Source organism: Protopterus annectens, chromosome 4.part0, assembly GCF_019279795.1.
Source record: "Protopterus annectens isolate FY-2018-M chromosome 4.part0, PAN1.0, whole genome shotgun sequence".
Taxonomy (NCBI): domain Eukaryota; kingdom Metazoa; phylum Chordata; order Ceratodontiformes; family Protopteridae; genus Protopterus; species Protopterus annectens.
In genome coordinates this window covers 634,382,989-634,407,353 of record NC_056733.1, presented here as the reverse complement: position 1 = coordinate 634,407,353, position 24,365 = coordinate 634,382,989, and the positions used below count along the sequence as shown (strand labels likewise).

Sequence of the window (24,365 nt, the reverse complement as noted above, 5' to 3'; positions counted from 1 at the left end):
ATATATATATATATATATATATATACACACACACACACACATATGGCTATATAAAAATACAACAAAACCCTTAGGTACAAGCAAATACACCACAGAGGTAGTATAGGATAAAGTGGTAGAGATAAGTTCAGCTAGTTCAGAGGGGATGGAGGGAGGGTTTGACTGCAGCAGGGTGAACACTCGAACATCTACATTTATGGTAGGTACAAAACTGTACTATGTTCATCGTGTTACCCTGCTGCAGTCATCACACTTGGGTTGAATCCCAAAGCTAAGGAGGGGAGGTGGAGTCAAACAGGGTTAGAAGAAGCTAGTAGGCCCTGCAAAACTGCAGTGGCAAAACCAGCTCTAGCCTTAGAGTAAAGAAGTAAGTGATAGTGTTTGGTGAAGGTGTGGACTAAACTCCAAGTAGCAGTTTCCAGAATATCCTTGGTTGGCACTCCCCTGAGAAAGGCTGCTGATGTAGCTGTAGCCCTGGTGGAGTGGGACCTAATGTTACCAGGTACTGGTTTCCCATGATGTGTGTAGCAGAAACGTATGCAATGTCCTATCCATTTAGAAATGGTCTGTTTTGAGATAGCTTTTCCTTGTGATCATGTAGCATAGGCTACAAAGAGCTGGTCAGTTTTTCTGAAAGCCTTAGTTTTATCCAAGTAGTAACGTAATTGCATGTGAATGTCCAAAAGTGCACGAGTTTTTCTCCTTTGTTCTGGGGATTTGGGAAGAAGGTGGGCAAGTTGAATGGTTTGGTTTAGGGCCACACCGGATACCACCTTTGGCATAAAGGAAGGATTAGTTCATAGAGAAACTCTGTCTTGATGAAAAACGAGGAAAGGTTCCACTGCCATTAGTGACTGTAGTTCTGAGACTCTTCTAGCTGAGGTTATTGCTAGTAGTAGGGCAGTTTTCCATGAAAGAAATTTTAAATCAGTTGAAAAAGCTGGTTCAAAGGGCGGCAGTGTAAGCTTTTTCAGGACAAAGTTGAGATCCCAAGTAGGTGTTGGAGCTCTCCTTGGCGGTCTTAAGTTCTTAGCCCCCTGAGGTACTGTCTTAGGAGTGGATGTGAAAATAAAGGAGGATCCGTGCTGTAATGAGCTGAAATTGCTGAGGCATGGATCTTAATAGATAAAATGGAAAGTCCTTTGTGTAACATCTCAGTTAAATATTGTAGAATCTGAGGAATATTCGGCTCCAGGGGATTTAGGCCTTTAACCTGGTTCCAGGCGCAAAATCTTTTCCATTTGTCTGAATAGGTTTTCCTGGTGCTGGGCCTCCTGGCCTCCAGAATGACATCCATAACAGCATTGGATAAAGGTGTTGGCTGGTTGTTTAGGTAATTTGCCATGCAGCCAGGTTTAAAGTCTTGAGCTGGCTGTGTAGAATCAGATTGTCTTGTTGGGTGAGCAGGTGAGGAATTTGTGGCAAAATCCATGGTGGGCCCTGGGCCATGTTCCTTAAAGTTGGATACCAATGTTGGCGTGGCCAGTCTGGTACAATGAGAATCATTTGTGGCCTCTGTAATCTGACTTTCAGCAGTACCTTTGCTAGAAGAGGCAGTGGAGGGAAGGCATACACTGTTAATGTTTTCCAACTGAATGAGAGGGCGTCCACTTTCCAAGCTACTGGATGGAAGGTCCTTGTGCAAAATTTTTGAAGTTGGTGGTTGTGGGGGCTTGCAAACAGATCTATGTCTGGGCGTCCCCATTTTTGAACTATCATTGCAAATACTTGTGGATCTAGTTTCCATTCGTGTGGATCCATGATGTTTCTGCTTAGGTTGTCTGACAATGTGTTTTTCTTTCCTGGCAGGAATTGTGCTTGTAATTGAACCTGGTAAGACAGTGCAGTGCTCCACAAGGTCATTGCTTGCCTGCATAGAGGGTAGGAATGTGTGCCCCCTTGCTTGTTTATGTACCACATAACTGTGGTGTTGTCTGTCCTTAGTAGTTGTCCTGGGTGTAGAAGGTCCTTGAAAGCTGTTAGGGCATTCTGCACTGCTAGCATTTCTTTTTGATTGATATGCAGATGTCTCTGATCTGTAGTCCATTTGCCCTGAATGCACTGTCCTGCCATGTGTGCTCCCCAGGCATAGTCCGATGCATCTGTTGTCATAGTTTGCCTGGCTGTGGGTAAGATGAAAGGCTGACCCTTGTTGAGGTGACATGCTTGTGCCCACCATAGAAACTCCTGTTGAAGGCAGGGAATGAGTGGAATCATTGTTTCCAAGCTGTGGCTGTGCTGAGTCCATACACTTTTCAGGTACCATTGTAATTTCCTCATATGCAGGTTTGCAAATGGTGTTAGTAGTATGCAAGATGCCATGAATCCCAAGGCCTGCAGAATTTTTCTTGCAGGGAGTTGGGTCTTTGTTGCCATTATTTTGAAATATTGAAACAGCTGTCGTTGTTTGTCTGGAGTGAGATAAGCCATCTGGGCCGTTGTATTCAAGCTGGCATCCAGGAATATTATGTTTTGTGAGGGCACTAGTTTTGATTTCTTTTCGTTTACTGTGTACCCTAGCCAACTTAGAAGGTGTTTGACAAATGCCAGATGCTGTAAAAGAATGTCCTTGCTTTCTGCTTGAATAAGACAGTTGTCCAGGTATGGGTATATTTGAATTCCTCTGTCTGTAGTATGCAATTACTGGTGCCAGACATTTTGTGAAGACCCTGGGCGCAGTAGATAAGCCAAAAGGCAGTGCAGAGAATTGATAATGCGTTGAACCTGCAATGAAGCGGAGGTATCTTCTGCAATTTTGTCTGATAGGGACATGCAGGTATGCCTCCTTGAGGTCCAAAGTGACTAGCCAAGCATTCTTGCCCAGCATGGGAAGAAGCTGCTGTAGTGTTAGCATCTTGAATTTTGGTACTTGCAGATAGGTGTTCAGAATTGAAAGATCCAGAATGGGTCTCCATGCTTTGTCCTTTCTTGGAACTAGGAAGAGTCAAGTAAAATCCTTGTCCTTGCCCCTGTGTAGGTACCTGTTGAATGGCTCTCATGTTCATGAGAGCTGTAATTTGTTTTTGTGCCTCTGCCCATTGATTTGGTGGCAGGTTTGGCATTCCTTTGATCCTTGGTAAGGTATGAAAGTGGAATCTGTATCCTTGAGAGACAATGTTTAGAACCCATTTGTCTTTTGTGATGATGTTCCAGTTGTCTGCAAAAAATGCTAGTTTTCCTCCCAAGGGTGTTGCCAGGAGAGATTTACTTGGTAGTTTGAGGATAGAGTCATTGTGTCTGCCTTCTGCTAGCTTGGGGCCTGTCTTCTCCTTCTTTCTGGGTAGCAGAACCCCATTGGCGAGGTTTGTAAGGGCCCTGTGACTGACCTCTGCCCCTTGGGCATCTGTATTGCACCTCTGTGATCTGTCTGAAGCTGGAAAGGAAACTATTTTTTGTTGGCCAATTTCTGCTAAAGCGAGGGTGTTGTACCTGCAAGAAATCCTTGACCGTTTGCATAGATTTAGCCTTATCCTCCATTTTCTTTAAAACCTCTTCTGCTTTGACACCAAATAATACATCATGTTGTAAAGGTGCATCTAATAATTTTGCTTTAAAATGGACAGGGAGGGTTTGCTCTTTTAACCAAGCATGTCTACGAATGACAGAGCCAGTAACAGCTGCTCTACAGGAAGTTTCCAGTGAATCAAATCCGCATTGTAAAGTATGCTTGCCTACCTGTTCAGCTGCATGCAACAGATCCTGCATTTCCTTTAATTCAGGCTGTTCTGAATGTGTGCTCATTTTTTGTTTTAACTGAGACATCAGGAATTGTTGATATTTCAACATGTGAAACTGGCAATTTAATGCTCTCATAGCCAGAGTTGCAGAGGTGTATATTTTCTTTCCCCATCTATCTAGGGCTCTGGAATCTCTTTCAGAGGGCACAGGATTTTTAGCCATAGAAGCTTTTGCTCCCTTAGGACCCTGGGATATGGTTTCTGGGTCAGCTGCAGGGCTTTCATAAAGGAATTTGTGTGAGTCAGGTACTCTGTAGTATCTGTCTGGTTTGGCTGGAGCAGGAGGTAGAGAGTCTGGATTTAACCTTCCCAGTGGAAATGTTCCCTCATGGTATGTAACATTTCCCCAAAGGAGTAGTCTTCAGGGGGAGATGCTGAGGGAATAGAGTCTTCAGCATCAGAATCCTCATAAGGTGGAAAAGTGTAATCCTGTTCCTTAGAAGAATCTGAGGAGAGAGAAACCTGGTCAGAGGATGCATAATCCTCCTCTTGTCTTGGTCTTTTATCAGGAGGGGGATGGGAACCCCTGATAAGGGTAATTAAATCTTCAGCCATCTTAAGCATCTGTTTCTTAGGCATGGGGCCTTGACCTGTAGACTGATGAACAGTTTTCTTAGGTTTTAAAGGAGTTTTAAGCTTAGCATAAGATTTAATGGTGAGTGTAGTCGGTCTGAAGACACCTTCTGCAACTGACGGTGTTTCCTCTGCTAATTCTGCTAATTCTAATAATGTCAAATTCTGCTCCGGTGTCGGTAGATGACTGCGTCGGCCTAGTAAACTCCACTTGGGAGTCGGGCAGCTGTCTGGGGTTCCAGCTCTGCGGTCGTCAGGGGCTGCGTAGGCGCCTCACTGAAAACCGGAGAACCGGCGACAGGCCCAGCTGAGGCCTCAGGGTCTGGCTTATTGCTAGGCTGCCTGTCCTTATCCTTGCATTTTTTATGAATTGCTGTCGTCGGCTGCTCCGACGGCATGATATAATTACATTTCCTACCAAAGTAATGCCGTGCTAAGTCAAAACGGTGTTTGATAGTGTGTTTATTAATCCTAGCACAAAACTGACAACCTGTGACGTCGTGGTCTGGGCCTAGGCAAGGAATACAATAGGAATGGAAGTCCTTATGAGGTATTTGCTTCCCACAAGAAATGCAATTGTTAACTTTTTCTGACATCAGACTGAGGCAAGAAAATGTTCCCCAATGGGGTACTTAGCTTTATTGAAGACTTCGGACTGAAATTCAAATCGAAAATCTCAGGTGTCGGCCGACCGGCACTTGCGAACTGCTTCTGCTTCGGGCACCGTACGGCAAGAAAGACTGAAGAAAATGGCGTTGGATGCCTCTTGTATACCCCTGGCGCACTGACATCAGGGAAGAAGCGACAGCAACCGACGCCGGACCAAGACTTTGGAATTTGGGCCGACTGCGGGACTGCCTGACAGCAGGATAACCCAAGTGTGATGACTGCAGCAGGGTAACACGATGAACATCAGACTATTTCTAAATAGTGGTCCTCAGCTATAGCCTTTTGTTATTCCAACCACAGTAAACCAGTTCCAGGCAATATACAGGCTCGTTCTACTAAAGCCTTTTCTTTGATGGCATACTGGAAAGGGGTAGACTCGAGAAGTATTCTAGAGGCAGTTGCATGGTCCTCGGTACATACCTTTATAAGGCATTACAAACTGGATTCTTTTTCCTAGATCAATGTCAAACTTTGCTAGGACCACTCCTTGGGGATCCTATATCCATAGCCTTCCTCCTCCCAGGCTAGATAGGCCTTAGTAAGGCTACTACAGCAGTGGGAATGATGAACACAAATACAGCTGTATAAGCTACATTTACCCATAAAAGTAGATGTTTGAATTCTTCACTGTTGCAGTAGCCACACCCACTCCCCATCCTCTTACTTTTGTACGCAGTTACTTGTTGATGTATACAATGTCGGTTTTAACATATTTTAGATGTTCAGGATAAGTACTTCCTTCTTAACTTTTCAGCAAGAAAATCCTGAAGATTCTTAACTCTGACACTTGAATTTTCCCTCCACAGGGTTGCCCAATCAGCATTCACAGAGAAGGTGTGGGAGGGAGCCAAACTTTTGGAAGCTGGCTAGTTGCATCTTGGGCAAGGCACAACTCATATAGCCTAAATGTTACTGCAGTAGTGAGAATGATGAAAATCTCTAGGAGCTAATCTGATTGGGGAGACATCAGCATGTAGTTAATTCCTATATGTCAGGAATCCTTACAGCAACAGTGATCATAAAAACATGTTTACTACCCACACCTACTTACTCTAGTCAGATGCAGGATAATTTAGGCAAGAAATGTATTCTCTCTCATCATACAAAACTAAACTACTCATACTAGTGACTCACACCTAGTAGAATAAACACCTTTCCCTGTAAACAAAGCTTTTAAGCAGGACTTGTGCTGTAATTCAAGATGATGTTAAGAATACTGGAACAAATATTACCTCTAGGGGAGATGAGCTAGTCAGGGATCCAAAATCACATCACCTCCCAGCGGATGGGGTTGGTTTTGCTCTTCTCTCCATCTCTTTAGGTGCTATGCCAATTATTTGGCTGCATGATTTCACTAGGAGTTGTTCTGATTTCAGCAGGGCTACCAGGGCACGTACAGCTAACAGCAATTAACTCCAGTGAGTTTATTTGCAACTATTTCTTAAAACCGTTCCACTTCCCCTTGCATGGAGATCCCTGCTTCAATATTCTTCGGAAAAAAATGTTAATTTCACAGGAAAGTTTAACCACGCGAACTCTTGGTAAAACTATCCACACCCGATCTTTTCTAGGAGGATCTCAAGAATTTCTATATCAAACTTGTCATTTTTTTGCACCTTAAGTGCAAAAACAAACTTTAATGTGTACTTCTAATTATCTGCTCTGTGTGACACAAAAAATATTTATCATAATGCTAGACTTACACAATTTGTGTCTATTTACTTCAAACATTCAGGACTTAACACTAAGGTGACGTTAGCCTAGCACTTTAAAACTTCCCTGGCTTTAGCTTCACCTCCTTATTGAAAAGGCACACTGCACTTCAAAGCAATTCTCCAGGTTTATAGTATGCCGCTCAAAGGCAAAGCACATGAAACACTCATGCAAACAATTCACCAAACTTGGCACAGTCTTAATTCTCAGGAAAAGCCTGGGGAAATAAAATCTTATGAAACTCATTCAAAACCATTATGCTCTAATTCAAACAAGATTCTGGTTCACAAAAGCATTACAGGAGTGATGCAATCAGTGAAACTGAATGGACAGCAAACAGCTGGTAAATTAAACTATAACAAATCTGGACAAGATACAATGAATATAACAACCCATCTGCCCAACTTAAGCTGAAATTCAGTGAGTTAATGCCCAACTAATGAGATATTCAGTGAGTTAATGCCCTACTAATGAGATATTCAAAAAGACTTGCTATTTTGGTCTTAATAGTCATCCTGCAGGATTTAAACAGCTGGGTGACTGATGCCACAGTAGCAAGTGATTCTACTATGCACAGCAAAAATACAGAAACACTGGGGTGTACATGGAACCAAATAACTGGGAAGAATCAAGTGCTGATGTTGCTGCTGACAGTACTACTCATTTTACTTTTCCATATACTTCTCCAAAAAATGCTCTGGAGTCTTGTGAGTCTGCGAAACTGAATTTGTCAATGAATGGAAAGAGAGAGGCAAGTTCATGAAGTTTCATCTGAAATGCACTATCCAGTGATATTATCAATGCAACTGTTTACCTGCAGAAATCACAAAAGAAGATAGAAGAGAGATGCTAACCAATCAACTCCAGTTATAATCTAAAAAACAACCTTTATCTGAAAACAAAAATTTCATTAAGTTCTACAAAGCAAACTATGCATCCAAATTAGCTTCAACTAGGAACAACCATAAGGAGTTCTTTAGTTACATCTGTAACCTAAAAGAAAAGGCCCAGATTTCTGCCAAACTGGTAGTTAATGATACCACACACGTACTGAGCCTGTGGACACAGCTAACCTGTCAGCAGACAGGTTCTATGAAAACCTCACTTCCCTGTCCCTGCCACACATACCTCATGACATTCTTACCACCTGTGTCCAACCTAAAGAGCATTCGTAAACACCCTCTCTAAGATCAAAAACACAGTTTTTATGGGACCTGATAACATCTCAGGCTACATCCTACATGGGCTCCAACAAGAATTAGCAACACCATTGGGTACTCTTTTAAATCATAGTCTAAGCACTGGCTTCATCCCAGCTGAATGGAAAACGGCCACCGTTATTCCCTTGCACAAAGGTGGTGCTTCCACTGACCCCAAGAACTACAGACCTATTAGCCTGACTAGCCATATCTGCAAGGCCATGAAGCGAATCATCATGGACTTATCAACAAAGAATCTCCAAACACTTGACACTACTCAGTTTGGATTTGTCAAAGGGAGATCATGCCTGTTAAACTTGGTGGACTTCTTCAAGACAGTCACCAAGGCCCTGGATAAGGGGAAATCTGTGCATACAGCCTAGATAGACTTAGCCAAGGCTTTTGATTCTATCCTTCACTCAGGCATCATTGACAAACTCACCCAGCTAGGTATCAACCCTTACATCATCATGTGGGTCACTAACTGGCTCTCTGATAGAACACACAGTCAAAATAGGGCAATCTACCTCCAACAGCAGACCTGTAACTAGTGGTGTTCCACAGGTATCAGTCCTGGGACCTCTACTGTTTGGAATCTATTTCTTCGAAATACATGCAAAAAAGTACAGTTCTATACACATCATAAATGTAGATGTTTGAGTGTATTCACTGCTGCAGTCGTCACATATGGATTATCCCTGCCAGGGTAGCCCTCGGCCATCCCGAATACCAGAGGCTTAGTATTTCTGCGTCAGTTGCTGTCGCTTCAGGACTGACGTCATGTCATCAGTAGTAATAAGTAAGGCAGCTGACGCCATTGCATCGGTTTTTCCTGCCCTGTCAGGAGCCCCCAAGTGGGAGCCAGGTTATGGTGAAGATCCCCACCAGTAGAAAGTAAATACAAAAATGTCCCTTGTAAGGAGAGAGAGAGAGAGAGAGACAAGAGGGGGATGGAGGGAGGGAAACCAGGACTGCAACAGTGAATACACTCAAACATCTACATTTATGGTAAGTGTAGACAACTGTACTATGTTCTTCATGTTTCACTGTTGGAGTCATCACATTTGGGTTGATTTCCAAAGCTGAGGAAAAGGGTGGAGGCAGTCAAGGAGACAAGGGCCTGGCTAGGATGCCCTGCAAGACTGCAGTGGCAAAGCCTGTCCTGGATTTGGAGAAGATAGGCAGGTGGTAATGTTTGGTGAAAGTGTGAGCAGATGTCCAGGTGGCAGCCTCCAGAATGTCCCTTGTGGGGACTCCTCTGAGGAAAGCTGCAGAGGTGGAGGCTGCTCTGGTGGAGTGAGTCCTGGCCCCCCTTAGGGGGAGGCTTACCGTGTTGCTTGTAACATAAATGGATGCAGTGTGCTTTCCATTTAGAAAATGTTTGGAGATGGCTTTGCCCTCTGCCCCTGCAGCAAAGCTAACCAGCAAATGATCAGACTTTCTGAATGATTTAGCCCTGTCTAGATATAATCTGAGATGTCTGTGCACATATAGAGAGTGCAGGATCCTTTCCCCCTTGCTCTGTAGATTATGGAAAAAGGTGGGCAAATGAATGGATTGGTTGAGAGCCACACTGGACACCACTTTGGGCATGAGGGATGGGTTAGTCCTGAGGGAAACCCTGTCAGCATGGAAGATGATGAAGGGCTCCACAGCCATGAGTGCTTGTAGCTCGGAGACCCTTCTGGCTGAAGTAATAGCCAGAAGAAAAGCTGTCTTCCAGGAGAGAAATTTTAACTCTGCTGAAGATGCTGGTTCGAAGTGGGGCAGGGTGAGCTTTTCCAACACAAAGTTAAGGTCCCAAGCTGGGGTAGGTGCTCTTTCTGGGAGGCTTCAAGTTGCTAGCCCCTCTTAGGAATTGTTTGATCAGAAGGTGTGAGAAAAGGGGCTGCTCAGTGGGGAAAATGAGCAGAGATAGCAGCGGCATGAATTTTAACTGAAGAAAAAGAGAGACCACTGTGTAACAGGTCAGCTAGGTAATCCAGGATGAGAGGGACAGAGGGCTGTGCCGTATCGGCTCCCTTAGCCTGAATCCAGGTGCAGAACCTTTTCAATTTGTCAGCATAAGACTTTCTAGTGCTAGGGCGTCTGGCCTCACGTATAACATTCTAGAACCTGTTTACTGAGGTTGGCAGATTGATCAGTGGTTAGGGAATAAGCCAAGCTGCCAAGTTGAGGGTCTGCAATGGGGGATGCATGAATTCTCCTTCCCTGTGGGTTAGGAGGGTTGGGGTCTGAGTGAGATGCCATGGTGGCAGTGGGGACAGGCTGCACAGCAGTGGGTACCAGTGCTGGCGAGGCCAGTCTGGAGCAATAAGAATCGTCTTTGGTTTTTCCTCCTTTATTTTGAGCAGTACCCTGGTAATGAGAGGTAGTGAAGGAAAGGCATAGACCGATCGATTGACCCATGAGAAGGACAGGGCATCCACTTTCCAAGCAAGCAGTGATGCTCCCTGGTGCAGAATTTGTTGAGCTGATGGTTGGTGTGGGAGGCGAAGAGGTCAACCTTCGAGGTGGCCCATTTCTGAGTTATTAGGGTGAAGGTTCTTTTGTCTAGCTGCCACTCGTGTGGGTCCAGAAGATGTCTGCTTAAGTGATCTGCCAAAGAGTTTAGAGAACCTGGCAGGAATTGTGCTAACAGTTGTAGTTGCATGGCAGAGACTGTGTGCCAAAGGGTCATGGTCAGCCTGCACAGAGGGTAGGAGTGAGGCCCTCCATGCTTGTTGATATACCACATCACAGTGGTGTCGTCTGTTTTAATCAGGAGAGCCCCTGGGGTGAGAAGGGGCCTGAAAGCTGTCAATGCATGTTGGACAGCTAACATCTTTTTGGTTGCTGTGCAGACGAATTTGCTGTGGGCTCCATTGGCCCTGTATGCATCTGCCGTCCAGGTGTGCACCCCAGGCATAGTCTAATACGTCTGTGGTGAGGGTCTGGGTGGCGGGGGGTGGTGAGAAAGGTAGTCCCTTGTTGTGGGAGCATGCTGGTTTCCGCCAAAGAAAATCTTTCCTGAGGCAAGGTATCATGGGTATAAGAGTTTCCAGGTCTTGAGAATGTTGACACCAAAGGCTTTCTAGGTACCATTGAAGTTTCCTCATACGCAGTCTGGCATATGGAATGAGTAGAATGCAAGATGCCATGAACCCCAGAGCTTGCAGGATTTTCCTTGCAAAGAATTGGGGTCTGGTGGCTAGTTGACAGAAGTAGGCTGTCAGGTAAATTTGCTCTTCTGGTGTAAGGAATGCCATCTTGGATGTTGGGTCCAGGCTTGCTCCCAGGAATATAATCCTTTGGGTGGGTACTAGTTTGGATTTCTTTTCGTTCACAAGTGTACCCTAGGGAGGTCAGTAGGGACTTTACAAAGGCCAGGTGCTTGCGCGGCTTTTCCTGACTATCTGCCTGCATTAGGCAGTCGTCTAAATATGGGTAAATTTGGATATTCCTTTGTCTGAAAAAGGCAATGGCCGGTGCCAGATATTTTGTGAAAACTCTGGGAGCAGTAGATAAGCCAAAGGGAAGTGCAGAGATCATGCCCTGAAACGTAGGTATTTCCTGTATGATTCCCTGATAGGAATGTGGAGATAGGCCTCTTTTAGGTCTAGGGTGGCTAGCCAAGCATCCTTGGAGAGCATGGGTAGCAGTTCTGGAGGGTGAGCAGGGGCTCTCCTGATTAAAATGGACAACCTTTTGGGGCTGGAAGAGTGTGGAAAGAAAATCTGTATCACAGGGATACTATGTTGAGGAGCCAGCAGTCGCTGGTAATGGTGGCCCAGGTGCTTGCGTGAAAGGAGAGTTTTCCTCCTAGGGGTAAGTGAAGGCGGGCAGAGGGAGGGGGTGGCAGAGGAGAGTCATTGTGAATTCTTACTATGAGGGGGTGGCTTAGAACTCCCTGTTTTTGAAGTGGAGGAATTGCACTGTTTTGATCTCTGCATTCCCTGTGGCTGCTGTCTGGGGGAGGGGGTCTGCTTCCACAGGGTCTGGGCTGAACTGACCTCGTGGGAGCAGGAAAGGACCAGTGCTTGGAGGGGCAATGCCTACTAAACCTGGGTGGCTAGACCTGTAAGAAATCCTTAACTGCCTGCATAGATTTAGCTTTTTCTTCCATCTTTTTTAAGACCTCCTCTGCCTTAGTGCCAAATAAGTTGTCTTTGTGCAAGGGTGCATCCAACAATTTAGATTTAACATGGTCTGGCAAGGGCTGTTCCTTAAGCCATGCATGCCTTCTAAGGACAGAACCGGTGACTGCTGCCCTGCAAGAAGCTTCTAGGGCATCAAAACCACAGTGTAAGGTATGCTTAGTTACTTGACTTGCAGAATGAATTAACTCTTGTAACTCTTTAGATTCTGCACAAGCAGGAAAGGAAGACACTTTAAGAAGTTCCATGGTATTTTGCTAAAATTTTAGCATATAGAACTGGCTCGGGAATCCCTACCTGAGGGGGTGAGATTCTTAGCAGAGGTTGCTTTAATACCTTTAGGCCCCTGAGAAATTACCTCGGGGTCAGCAGCAGGATTTTTAAAAAGAAATTTGTGTGAGTCAGGGACTCTAATACCTGTCAGGTTTTCTAGGTGCAGAAGGTAGGGTGTCAGGAGTCAAACTGGATTCCAGGAAAACATCGTCCACAACATCCAGGACGGGGGGAATGGCCAGGGGTCAGTGCTGTGGAAGATCTAAGAATTCCCTGAGTCTCTTTTTAGACTGAGGGTAGTCCTGTCATTCCCATTGGAAATGCTCCCTTAAGGTATGAAGGGTTTCCCCAAAGGAAAAGTCTCTACTCGCCCCATCGGCTGCATAAGAAATGAGCCGCATGGAGGAGTTCGTAATGGAATTTAGGATTCCAAGCTGAGAGGCAATCTTCTCCTGAGCCCCAGCAGCTGACGGATCCTGTACTACCCTCACCCAATTCTTTGAGGATGTCTCTTTGAAGTCGGGTGAAGTGACATAAATAATTCAGTGAACGCATAGCAAAGGTCGCTGAGGAAAACATCCGCTTACCATACCTGTCCATGGTCCTAGACTCCTTGTTAGGAGGATGGACTGATACGGAAGGATCTGCAAGTTCCTTTTTGGTGGCGGCTGCCACCACCATGGCATCAACTGGAACACCTTTCGTAAGAAACTGTTTCTCAGTGGGGGCCGTGATAAATTTAGAAGGCCTCCTGGGGACTGGTTCCACAGAATCAGATGCCCACGCCTTTCGAGCTATCACGTCCATGAGGGGGTCGAAAGGCGGAGACACCCAGGAGGTGGAGGGTCGAGATCCAAAAGCCTCCAGGTATACCGACTCATCCTTGAGGGATTAATGGAGGCCAGTTTCCCCTCTGTTTTAGGAGTTCTAGGATGTCTGAAAGGAGACATCCTCAGAGGGGGATCTTGGGGACCCCTCCGACTCATCTAAGTCGGTATCTGATGTCGTAGACTCAGGGGAGTCTAAGTGCTTCCTCTTGCAGGTCCTCTTACGCGGGGGCTCTCCTGAAGGATCAGGAGAAACCTCGGAAGAGGAAGTTCTTCCCAGTGGGGAAACCTGGGGCGATGGATCTGTGGGTCCGGGAGCAAGAGAGTGGGAAGAGACATCTACAGGCACTGTAGAGGGAGGAGCTAAAGGAACCGACTGTTGACTAAGCTCGGGGGCTAGTACACTCCTCATCACCTCGAAGGCTCCCCTCCCAGGGAGGGCCGAGAGACCCCGCTCCGAAAAAACAAGGACTCCCTGCCCCACCGAAAGGGAAGGCTCTGAAGCAGATGGCGCCGAGCTCACCAAGGCCGAAGCCCCGAGAGGGAGAGTGGGGTCGGACAAGGGTCCGATGCCACTCGCCCCCTCGGAACCGACCAGGGAAACCAGACGACCGGATCCCTCCAAGGAAGGTCTCGAGGAGAAGATAGGAGTCGAAGACGATGGAGCCAAAAGGTGTGGAATCGGCTCCGAAGCCGCAACAGTCACGGTACCAATAATCTCCAGCTCCGAGCTCTGAAGGAGAGTCGAAGGAGGAATCTCAGGAGGGTGTGGAATAGCGATCATCTGCTGAGACGGGCTATGGAGCATCTGGGCCAATGCCTGTGATTTTAGTAGTCTACTCGCCACTCTCTCCAAGTCGTGGTCTGAAAGTCTAGAAGACCTTGACGATCGGCTCCGATGGCTCAGTTCTGAAAGTAAGGGGGAGACCGGAGCCGAGTGGATAGACTCCAGTGAAGGAGATCTAGACCTCTTTCTCAACGGAGCCATCGGAGCCGACGAACCTTCGGTCCCAGTTGGAGCCGACAGCTTGTCGGCTCCAAGCTGAGGTAGAGAGGTTTTGGCTCCAGCCGGAGCAGAAACATGCTTCGGAGCTAGGGTATCGGCTCCAGCCGGAAACGACATGGATGCCGAAGCCAGGGTATCGGTTCCGATCGGCGCCGATACATAAACTTCCAAGGAGGAAGGATCGGCTCCAGACGGTGCCGATATCGACTCTGGAGGAGTCGGAACCAAGGCCACAGACTTGGACACCGAAGTCTGGGTCTTGGGTGGCTTAGAGGGCTTCCTGGAACCGACCTTAGCCGGGGAGCTCTCAGGCTTAAGGAGACCCCTGAGGATCAACTTATTTCTACGCTCCTGCAGGACTCTCTGGCTGAAAGAATGACAAATAGCACAGGAGTCCTGCAGGTGTAGGGGTCCCAGGCAATAAATACAAGAAGCGTGACCGTCTGTCAGAGACATCTTCTGACAGCACAAGTCACACTTCTTAAAACCTGAGACCCTAGTGTCTTTTGACATGATTGAGTTTAAACACAATCACACACACACTCAGTCCTTAAATACACTAATTAAACAAAAACACAGACACACCTAACAAAAAATCCTGACAGGAATTGTTTAGGAGGGGAAGGCCTAAGGCCTGACTAACAGAAAATTATAAAGGGGTCGAGAAAAACTGAAGGGAATAGGGTCTAAGTGAATCGAGGACTATTGACTATAAAAGGGAATAAAAAATTTTTAAAAGCTGGGGTAGTTAAATCTCTGAAAAGAGTAATGAAAATTCACTTACCAGGAGCTGGTAAAAAGGTGACCTCATGAGCGAAGCGGCAAACGAGATCTGGGTAATTACCGCCTTGCATCATGGGATATAGGGCTGCCTCGAGCTGGTAAAAGTGATTCTCGAGCTTAGCAAGTGCCGAGTCTAACCCCATACAGCAAGAATGAAGGCGAGATTGACAACTTAACATCTCGGTCGTTCTCGAAAGAATGGTACACGTCACAAAAGAAGTCATCAGTTTGTGTTGAGAATCGGTAGTGCAAAGTACTTCCTTGGAAACCGGTGCCTGCTCAGGGGCTCTGGACCCATCCAAGGGAGAGACAACTGCAGGATCCTTAGTTAAAGAAGAGGTTTGCAGCATAAATGTAGATGTTCGAGTGTATTCACTGCTGCTCCGAAAGAGTATCTATAGCAGCCTGCGAATCCACATAACCGGGCATCAGGGGCTCTGAAAGTGCTTCACTGAGGACCGGAGAACTGACGACCAGCTTAACAGAAGCATCGACGGTAGTCTTGGACCTGTGCGGTCTCTCTCTGTCTTTATCCTTATGTTTTTTCGGAAGATCTGCTGTCGGATGGCTTACCAAAGCTATATCGGAATTCGAGGACTGTAAGAGAAAATATCTAGTTACAATAAGGGCCCGATGACGTATAGTTCTGGCATTGAACAAAGCACAAAAGCGATAGCTGGGGACGTCGTGGTCTGGGCCTAAACAAGTGACGCAGTAAGAATGAAAGTCTTGGTGTGGTATTTGCTTTCCACAGGCGAGACAATTGTTAACTTTTTCTGACATTGGTTAGTGCAAGAAAAAAGGATCCTCAATGGGGTACTTCGCTTTACAAGACTTCAGCTTCAATTCGGAAGACGAAACTCAGGTAGCGCCCGACCAGCATTCATGCGAACTGCTTCTGCTTCGGGTTCCGCGGCAAGAAAGACTGATGTAATGGCGTCGGTTGCCTTACTTTATACTACTGATGACCTGACGTCAGTCCTGAAGCGACAGCAACTGACACAGAAACACTAAGCCTCTGGTATTTGGGCCGGCCGAGGGCTACCCTGGCAGGGATAACCCAAATTTGATGACTCCAACAGTGAAACACGAAGAACATCTAAAGGTCTGTGGCTGACCAAGTTTGCTGATGACTGCAAACTGGGAGTGGTCATAGAATCTCCAAATGATTTCAACATCGCAGAAGAGGGTCTTAAACAAATGCTTGGTGCCAAAGTCATGGCCTTAAACTCACTGCAAAAAAATATATCATCATCCCTTAAGGTAAGTGCAATGTTTCTGCTAACACATCAAAAGCAACAACCTAAGTATGCACTCAATGGTGAGAGACCTTGGCACACAAGTTGACAGCAACCTTACCTTTGATCACCATGTCTCCTTAGTGGTAAGAAGGGCATTCTTTATCACTCCTCTCATAAGTACGGGCATTGCCTCCAGAAAAAAAGAAGTTATAACCTCCCTGTACACTTCCTTCTCCGTGCCAATAATTGAGTACAACGCCCCTTTTGGTATGTACCTTTCCAAGCAACAGTAGCAACTGGACAGACCACAGAGGTTCCTCACAAGGAAAATTCAAGGTCTTCAGTATCTGTCCTATGTGCAACGTATGAAATCAGTCACTTTATTGTTTCATAGAGACTACTCAGAGGTAATCTCTGACCCTGCTTTATTGCAAATGCTGCATATCTGCAAGTCAAATGGCGCAATGGTTACTCGCTCTAAAGATCTTAACCTGGCATGCGACATTAACAGAACCTGCTGGAGGGATAGCTTTGTCTCCCAGAGGTTACCACACCTTTGCAACGGACTCTCACTTCATGTCAAACAGAACACCTCATTGGGCCTTTTTAAATGCAATCTGGAAGATTGGATGGGTAACTATAAATTAATCTTGGGGTTCCACCTGTGTCCCTCTTAGGGAGGGGCAATAGGTGCTGATCGTGGGAATAAGGGTAAAACTTGGCTAGGCTTGTAAAGGCCCTAGGGCCATTAGCCTAGTAACTTCCTATGATCCTATGAAAACACTATATAAAATGACATACTCGACTGTTTACAGACATAACATTAGCAGAACTGTGCAAAGAATCAAACAGCAAACAGGGTGACCAGTGCTGCAAGATAACAGAGACAGTATCAATGTTAACAGATAAAAGTATTAAGCAGCTGGAAATCTTCTGTCTCCCACTGCATATTTATTCTTCTGAATAAAAAAAAAAACAAATTCAGCCTCAATCGTTAAACCAGAAGAAAAAATATCTTGAAAATGAATTAGGACTGTGAAAAAAAAATAAAATCACAGAATGGTAATTATTTACTCTGGACAGGCGCATCTATTTACCTTTTCTCTTCCTCAAGCTGGTTTAGAAGTTCCACCTTCTCTCTGTCAGCTGCTTCTACCAGTCTCCTCAACTGGTCCATTTTTGCTTCTGTTTCCATTACATACTAAAAATAAAATTATTAAACGTCATTTACACAAACATGACAGATGCTTACATGTAAATTCTGTAAGAGACATCTACATTTCAAGTCTGATGTAGAATTTCGTAAGGCAGAAGCACACAATTACTGTACTTTTAAATATGAAAACTAGACTGTATTAGGAATTTTCACTTTTAAAATGTTTTTCACTTAACAGCTCTGAATCATTTTAGGAAATGGGATAATACAACTCTCGGAACAAGGCGCCGAGCTACAAACTCCTATTCAAAAACACTACAGCAGTACTAGATCTCAGCACCAAAAGATGCACCAATGCATCATTTGCAAATGGCACTAAGAGGAAGAGGAATACTTTAACTTCAAAACTGGGCAACTTTAAAATACCTTTATTCAGAAATATGTCACAAAGTGTTTATGATTTTATGACACTTGTCTGAATAAAGGTATTTTAAAGTTGCCCGGTTTTGACGTTATAGTATTGATCTTCCTCTTAGTGCCATTTGCAATTGTTTTTGTTGGAGTCGTCATTTCGGCACTTTTTACCTTATTTCTAGAGCCAATGTATCAGCTGCTAAGTTAAGTTTTTGGATTTTTGAATTTATTTTAAACTTATAAAAAGTACAGTTAAATGACTACATCACTCACAAATTAGTTTAGGGTTATATAGTTTCTTAGCCAGCCGCCCATCGGTATAAACTTTGTCTCTACACAATTGTCACTGCTGAGTGACACCCCGACCCCAAGTCCAAAAATGAGAAAAGGGGGTTGTGAGTGGGTGGATGGATAGATTTAGTTTGTTAGCACAATTAAAGGACTAATGAAATAATTACCCCAACTAAAAACCCTTGATACTAACATGAACCTGGAAGTCAGATGACACAGTAGGCCAGCTCTTTTCCTGCTTTGACACTTCATAACATTCACAGCTAGACGATTCATCACCTTTTATTATGAGGAGTAAGTAGTAACATCAGTTGCTTATATATAAACAAGGCTGCTGTTTACTGCATCTCTTCCTGTCACTTAAGACAGGAACAGAAAGGGGAGGAGATCTGCAACTGGAAAGGTTACTCTCCATAGGCACTTCCAGAGATAAAGTTACACAAAGGAAATCATATGATTAATTCTATAGGAAGTTTTCATAAGTTCACTACTGTATTCAAGCCTAAACATCGTATAGACCATTAACAGACCATACAACGCAATTCCCATGACTTCCATAAAGATCTGAGGAACTAAACTGGGTTGAATTTACAAAACCCCATCCATTCACCATGGCTGGATTAAAAGACAGCTAGGAAGCTACTTTGATATGAATAGAGTTCTTACTCCATAGGTATGGGACCCTTTGGGAGAGGTATCAATCTGCCAACAAGTTTCCTGATGTAGGTTCTGGTAGTGCTTCCTGTTTTGCAAACATGTACACGTTAAGCATGTTCCTTGCAGCCTTGTAAGCTAAGCAGACGTCACCATGTAGAAGTCTGCAGAAATTACATTTGTGTAAGATCTTACCATAACAGTAGATGTCCCTCTCTTCACTGTTGTAGTATTCTTCACCAAAGGGATCCCCCGCCAAGGGGTTGCCCAATGTGCAGCCAGTATACCAAAGCCTTAGGGTGTTATAAGGATATTGTACATCACACATGTTCCTTGCTCAAGCCGTGGGGCTTAAAAGTGACATATATACCTCAGAACTGAAGAGTCCCAGGAGGAACAACAGTCCCAGGAAAAAAATGAGGAATATGTACATCCAGAAAGAAAAAAGGGAGAAGAAAATTGGGGGGGGGGGTGGTGATACTGCAATTCTCTTCTATATCACTGTTGCAGTATTCTTCACTAAAGAAAAAGTACAAAATCTCAAGAGGAAAGTTGGGTGGAGGAAGGCCTAGGAGAACCCTCCAGAAAATCATGTGTTATAGCCCTGGCACAGCCAGCTCTTGCTCTGGAAACAACATCCAATTTGTAATCCTTAGCAAAACTATGAAGGGAGGAGCAAGTAGCAGCCTCCGTGACGGAAATGGTATCCAAGTCTTTGAAAAAAGCATCAGAGGAAGCCATAGCCTTGGCAGAATGAGCCTTTACAGAGGAAGAAAGGCTTTTTCCATGAAATGAAAAACAAAAGGAAATGGTCTTAGAAATCCAACAGGAAACAGCCAAACCAACAGATCTAGGATGAAAAGAAACAAAAATGTTGCTCACGCTTGCAAATGGCCCTAGTCTTTTCCAAATGACATCCGAGCTATCTATGTAAATCCAAGGTGTGAATAACCTTCTCACTGCAGACTGCGGAGAAGGGAAAAATGTGGGCAAATTAATACATTAAAAGACAATTCATTAACCATCTTGGGCATAAGGTTAGTATGAAGAGAGACGCTGTCTCTGTGAAAAAACAAAAAAGTGGAACAGCCATTACAGCCTGAAGCTCAGACACCTATCTAGCTGAAGTAAGGGGCAAATGAAGGACAGTCTTCCAAGAACAATGTTGCAAGGAAACCAAAGTTGCAGGCTTAAAAGGAACCGGAGTCAATTTCTCAAGAACAAAATTAAGATCCCAGGAAGGAGAAATAGGCTTCCTGGGAGCTATAATATGAAGGATGCCTTAAATAAATTGCTTGACTTCAAATCTAGAGGTCAAAGAAAGGGTCAAAGGCAGACAAACAGAAAAAGCTGAAAGCTGAGCTTTAACTGAAGAGTAAGCCAGCCCAGCATGCAGCAATTCACACAAATAAGAAAGGACCAGGGGAACCTCCACAAAAAATGGATCCTAGTTACAAGCAAGGCAGCAGACAGAAAATTTCCTCCACTTGGACAAATAAGATTTCCTGGTAGTGGGTTTCCTTGCCTCCTGCAGAAGCCGGAGCAAGTCCTCAGAAAAAAGGTGCCTAAAACCCCATCACCCACAGTATCAGCTGAAGAATGGACAAGTGAAGATGGATGAGAGACCCCTTGTCTAGTGTTACCAAGTCCACCCTGTGAGGTAACTTGTGGTGACTGCCCTTGCTATGTGCAGAAGGAGAGGGAATCAATGCTATCTGCGCCAAAAGGGAGTCACCATTAAGATTTTGGGAGATTCCTGTTCTATCTTGAACACGGTCCTCGCTACGAGAGAAAGGGGAAGAAAGGCATACAGAAACATCCTCTTCCAAGTGAAACTGAGGGTGCCCACATTCCATGCTAGAGGACTTGGGACTCTGATGCAAGAGAGAGGAAGTTGTCTGTTCAAAGGGAAGCAAAAAGATCTACCTGAGAAGTACCTCACTGGTGGCCAATGTCTAGAAACATATCTCTGTGAAGCATCCACTGTGAGTCTGTGTTATGGACTTGCTCAAAGAGTCTGCCATGAGGGTCTGTTCTAAAGGAATACAAAAAGCCTGAAGAATCACCCGATACTGGACAGCCAGATACCAAACCTGAAGTGCTAGTCTGCATAGGAGGCAAGACTGTGTACCTCCTTGCTTGTTGATGTACCACATCACTGTTGTATTGTCTGTAAAGATCTTGAGAGGTCATGGAAGAAAGAGAATGGAAGGACCGAAGAGCAAGGAGTGCTTTCAAATCCTTGATAGTGATATGGTCTGCCCTCTGAAGAACTGACCAAAGCCCCTGAATCTTCAAAGGGCCAAAAGAAGCCCACAACCCCACATCAAAGGCATCTGAAAACAGTTCCTGAGAGGGGAATGGAGGCTAAAAAGGAACCCCTGGGTTGAGACAATTGATGAATCCACCACTGAAGCTCTAGCTTGAGGCATTGAAAAAGAGGAACTAGAAAGCCCAAATGATGAAAATGTTGAAGCCAGACTGACTTTAGGAACCACGGAAGCTTTCTCATATGAAGTATGGCTAGAGGAAGTATAGGAATAGTGGATGCCATGTAACCCATGGCCCTCAGATACTCCCTGGCTGAAACTAAAACCAGAGGGAGAAGGGATTGAATATAAGCAATTAAGAGTCAGAGCCTTGGGGAGAGGCAGGAAATAGGCATAGGGATGGTCTGGAGCCTGCAACCAAGAAAAACATGACCCTGAGAAAGTCAGGAAGGATTTTTGGAAATTTACTGTAAACTTTAGCTTTTACAAGAGACAAATAGCATAGTGAAGGTGCTGAAGTAGGGTTCTCAGAGAGGAAGCCTGAATGAGAAGGATGTCCAGGTAAGGAAAGATTTGAATCCCCCTCATCCTGCAGACGGCAATCACAACAGCGAGACATTTGAAGACCCTTGGGGCAGGATAGAGGCCAAAGGGCAAACCAGAGAAGTGAAAATGCAAGGAAGAAACACAAATACAAAAACTTCCTGAAACAGGGATGTGAAGTCAGGCATCCTTAGGAAACTAGGAAAGCCTGAGGAAGAAACAGGGTCTATAGAGAAAGCACTCGAAAGAAAGGAACCTTCAGAAAGGTGTTGAGCTAGGAAAGATCTAGTATGGGTCTTCAGGTGCCTTCTTTCCTGGGGAACAAAAACATCCTGGAATAAAACCTCTTGCCCCTTTGAGGAGCAGAAACTGTTTGGATAGTGCCTTGAGACAAAAGACTCTGAAGGACATCTAGAAAAAAAAAGGCACCTGTTCCTGGGAAGGCTGAGGAATGTCCAGAAAAAGAGGAAGAGATTTCCACATCATGAAATACCCTTGATGAATGATGGATAGACCACAAGAATCCCAAAAAAAAAGTTCAGTTACAGGCTTGCTGTTCTTGAACTGTTTGTAAGTTTCTGTGAGGCCATTTTTTGCTTGGGCTAAAGGAAAGTCTCTCTGTTGATCAGTGGCAGTGAAAAACATTGAGCATCCTGCCTGCCCCTGTGGGAGTGGTTACTGACTTGAAACTGTAGTTTTATTGGCCATTCTGGGTCAATTCCAAAACTCCTTCATCTTCCTCTCTTAAAACCTGGTTGCCTCGTGGTTTTGGCATCTTTTCAGGCTTGTTGGCTGTTGGTGAAGCACCCACCAAGAGGAGAAAACACCGAGAGAAGAAAGGAGCCACTTTTGAGACTTTTAAGTGTTTTTCCTCTGTTTATTTGCTAAGTTTTTCTGCATAGCCGCCTATTTTGAGCATTTTCTGGCTTGTTAAATTTGATTTCTGCATTAGTAACTGTATTTAGAGCACAACCTAGAGCTGTTTACTGAATTTCCTGTTTGCACTTATTTTTAAAATCGTTTTTTTCTCAAAACTTGCATTTTACCTGTCTTTGGCTTAGCACTCTTGTGTGGGGTCATTTACTGCACTGTTATAACTTGCTGATACTTATTAACCTCTGCTATCTCTGAAAAAACAAAAAAAAAACAAAAAAAAATCTTGCTTTTTTCCCCACTTTTCTGGGACTTAAAAAAGTTCAGTTACAGGCTTGCTGTTCTTGAACTGTTTGTAAGTTTCTGTGAGGCCATTTTTTGCTTGGGCTAAAGGAAAGTCTCTCTGTTGATCAGTGGCAGTGAAAAAACATTGAGCAGCCTGCCTGCCCCTGTGGGAGTGGTTACTGACTTGAAACTGTACTTTTATTGGCCATTTTGGGTAAATTCCAAAACTCCTCATCTTCCTCTCTTAAAACCCTCTTTTGCACGGTTTTGCGCGTTTTTGTGCATGACTCTATTGTCAGACACACTGACGTCCCGCTCACCAGGCTGAATAAAGAGAAGGTCACAGTGAGCTGCCTGTCGGGTGCTAGGATCCGACACATAACGCAAGCACTCAGGTCACTCCAAAGCAAATACAAATATGACTCAGTCATTGTACATGCTGGTGTGAATGACCTGAGATGTACCTCCCTGGACTACATGAAAAGAGACATAGAGGAGCTCTCTGATCATGTAGCCCAGGCTGGTATGACCCTGACCTTGAGCAGCATCTTATCCTCACCTAGAATGATGCCACAGTACAAAGACAAAATGATCGATTTTAACAATTGGCTAAAATTTTGGTGTCATTCAAAGGGGATCCAGTGTCTGTCAGCCTGGGATGACATGCTCGACAAGTCACGTTTCGCTAGGGACGGCTTGCACCTGTCACCACTGGGCTTTCGGATATTGGCAAAGGCTCTTGCCACCCCCATAGTGCCTTTTTAGGCAAGGCTCAAAAGTCAAACCCACCCCCATAGACAGCACAAGGAACAAGAAACTAAGGGTAATGCTGCTAAATGCCAGAAGTCTTAACCTCAAGATGCACGCACTCGAAGCTCTCCTCAGTATGGAGAACATCGATATCTGTGCAGTGACAGAAACCTGGTTCAAGGCTCCAGAGAGCACCCCAGCACTACCAGGCTATACCTCATTATCATGCTTTTCGGCCCCAAAACCCGGACCGAACCACAAAAGGAGGGGGAGTTTCCATATTTATCAAGGATATCCACACCTCCAGGTTAGTGGCATTGCACAAAGTATCGGAGACCATCCATGTGCAACTAACAGTGGGCAAGACTGCTTTTCAGTTTATAGCATCCTACAGACCACCCTCTTAAAGTCAGGAATCCCATTCGGCTTTCCTGAAAACATTGGAGAACATGAAGATCTCTCCGAACACCATTATAGTGGGCGACTTCAACTACCCAAACATTGACTGGAAGCACTACTCAAGCCCCAGCACCTTAGCCCAAAGATTCCTGGAAATTGTAAACTCAAATGCTATGGAACAACTAGTCACCACTCCCACAAGAGGGGACAACATACTAGACCTGATCATTACCAACATGGGGACTCTATGCTCCACACCAGAAGTATATCCCTCATTGGTAAGATCAGACCATAAATTAATTTCACTGGATGTCCACATCACGACCCCACCCCCAGCCCAGAAAACCACAGTGAAAAACTTCTCAAAAACGAACTTCTCACTTCTCAAAACCGAAGTGGAATCCTTCAAGGCCCCAGGGCCAGTGGAAACTACAGCCCAAACTACAGAATCCTATATAAATGCATTCTACGGACATCTCCAGGAATGCATGAATCATGCTATCCCAAACAAAACCATGCCATAAATAAACTGTACAACAGAAGGAGGAAGCTACTACATGATAGAGCAAAATC

At 44.8% G+C, this 24,365-nt stretch overlaps 1 protein-coding gene across 8 annotated transcripts in view; it reads right to left on the bottom strand.

Annotated features, from left to right (window-relative positions):
* Window positions 1-24,365, bottom strand: part of CLIP1 (CAP-Gly domain containing linker protein 1) — a 4,646,656-nt gene that overhangs the window by 2,925,489 nt on the left and 1,696,802 nt on the right. For all 8 annotated transcript variants that reach the window (XM_044068589.1, XM_044068590.1, XM_044068592.1 and 5 more), the window contains exon 7: window positions 17,255-17,358. In XM_044068589.1, the coding sequence (XP_043924524.1) occupies window positions 17,255-17,358 (104 nt within the window). The remainder of the gene's footprint in view (window positions 1-17,254; window positions 17,359-24,365) is intronic.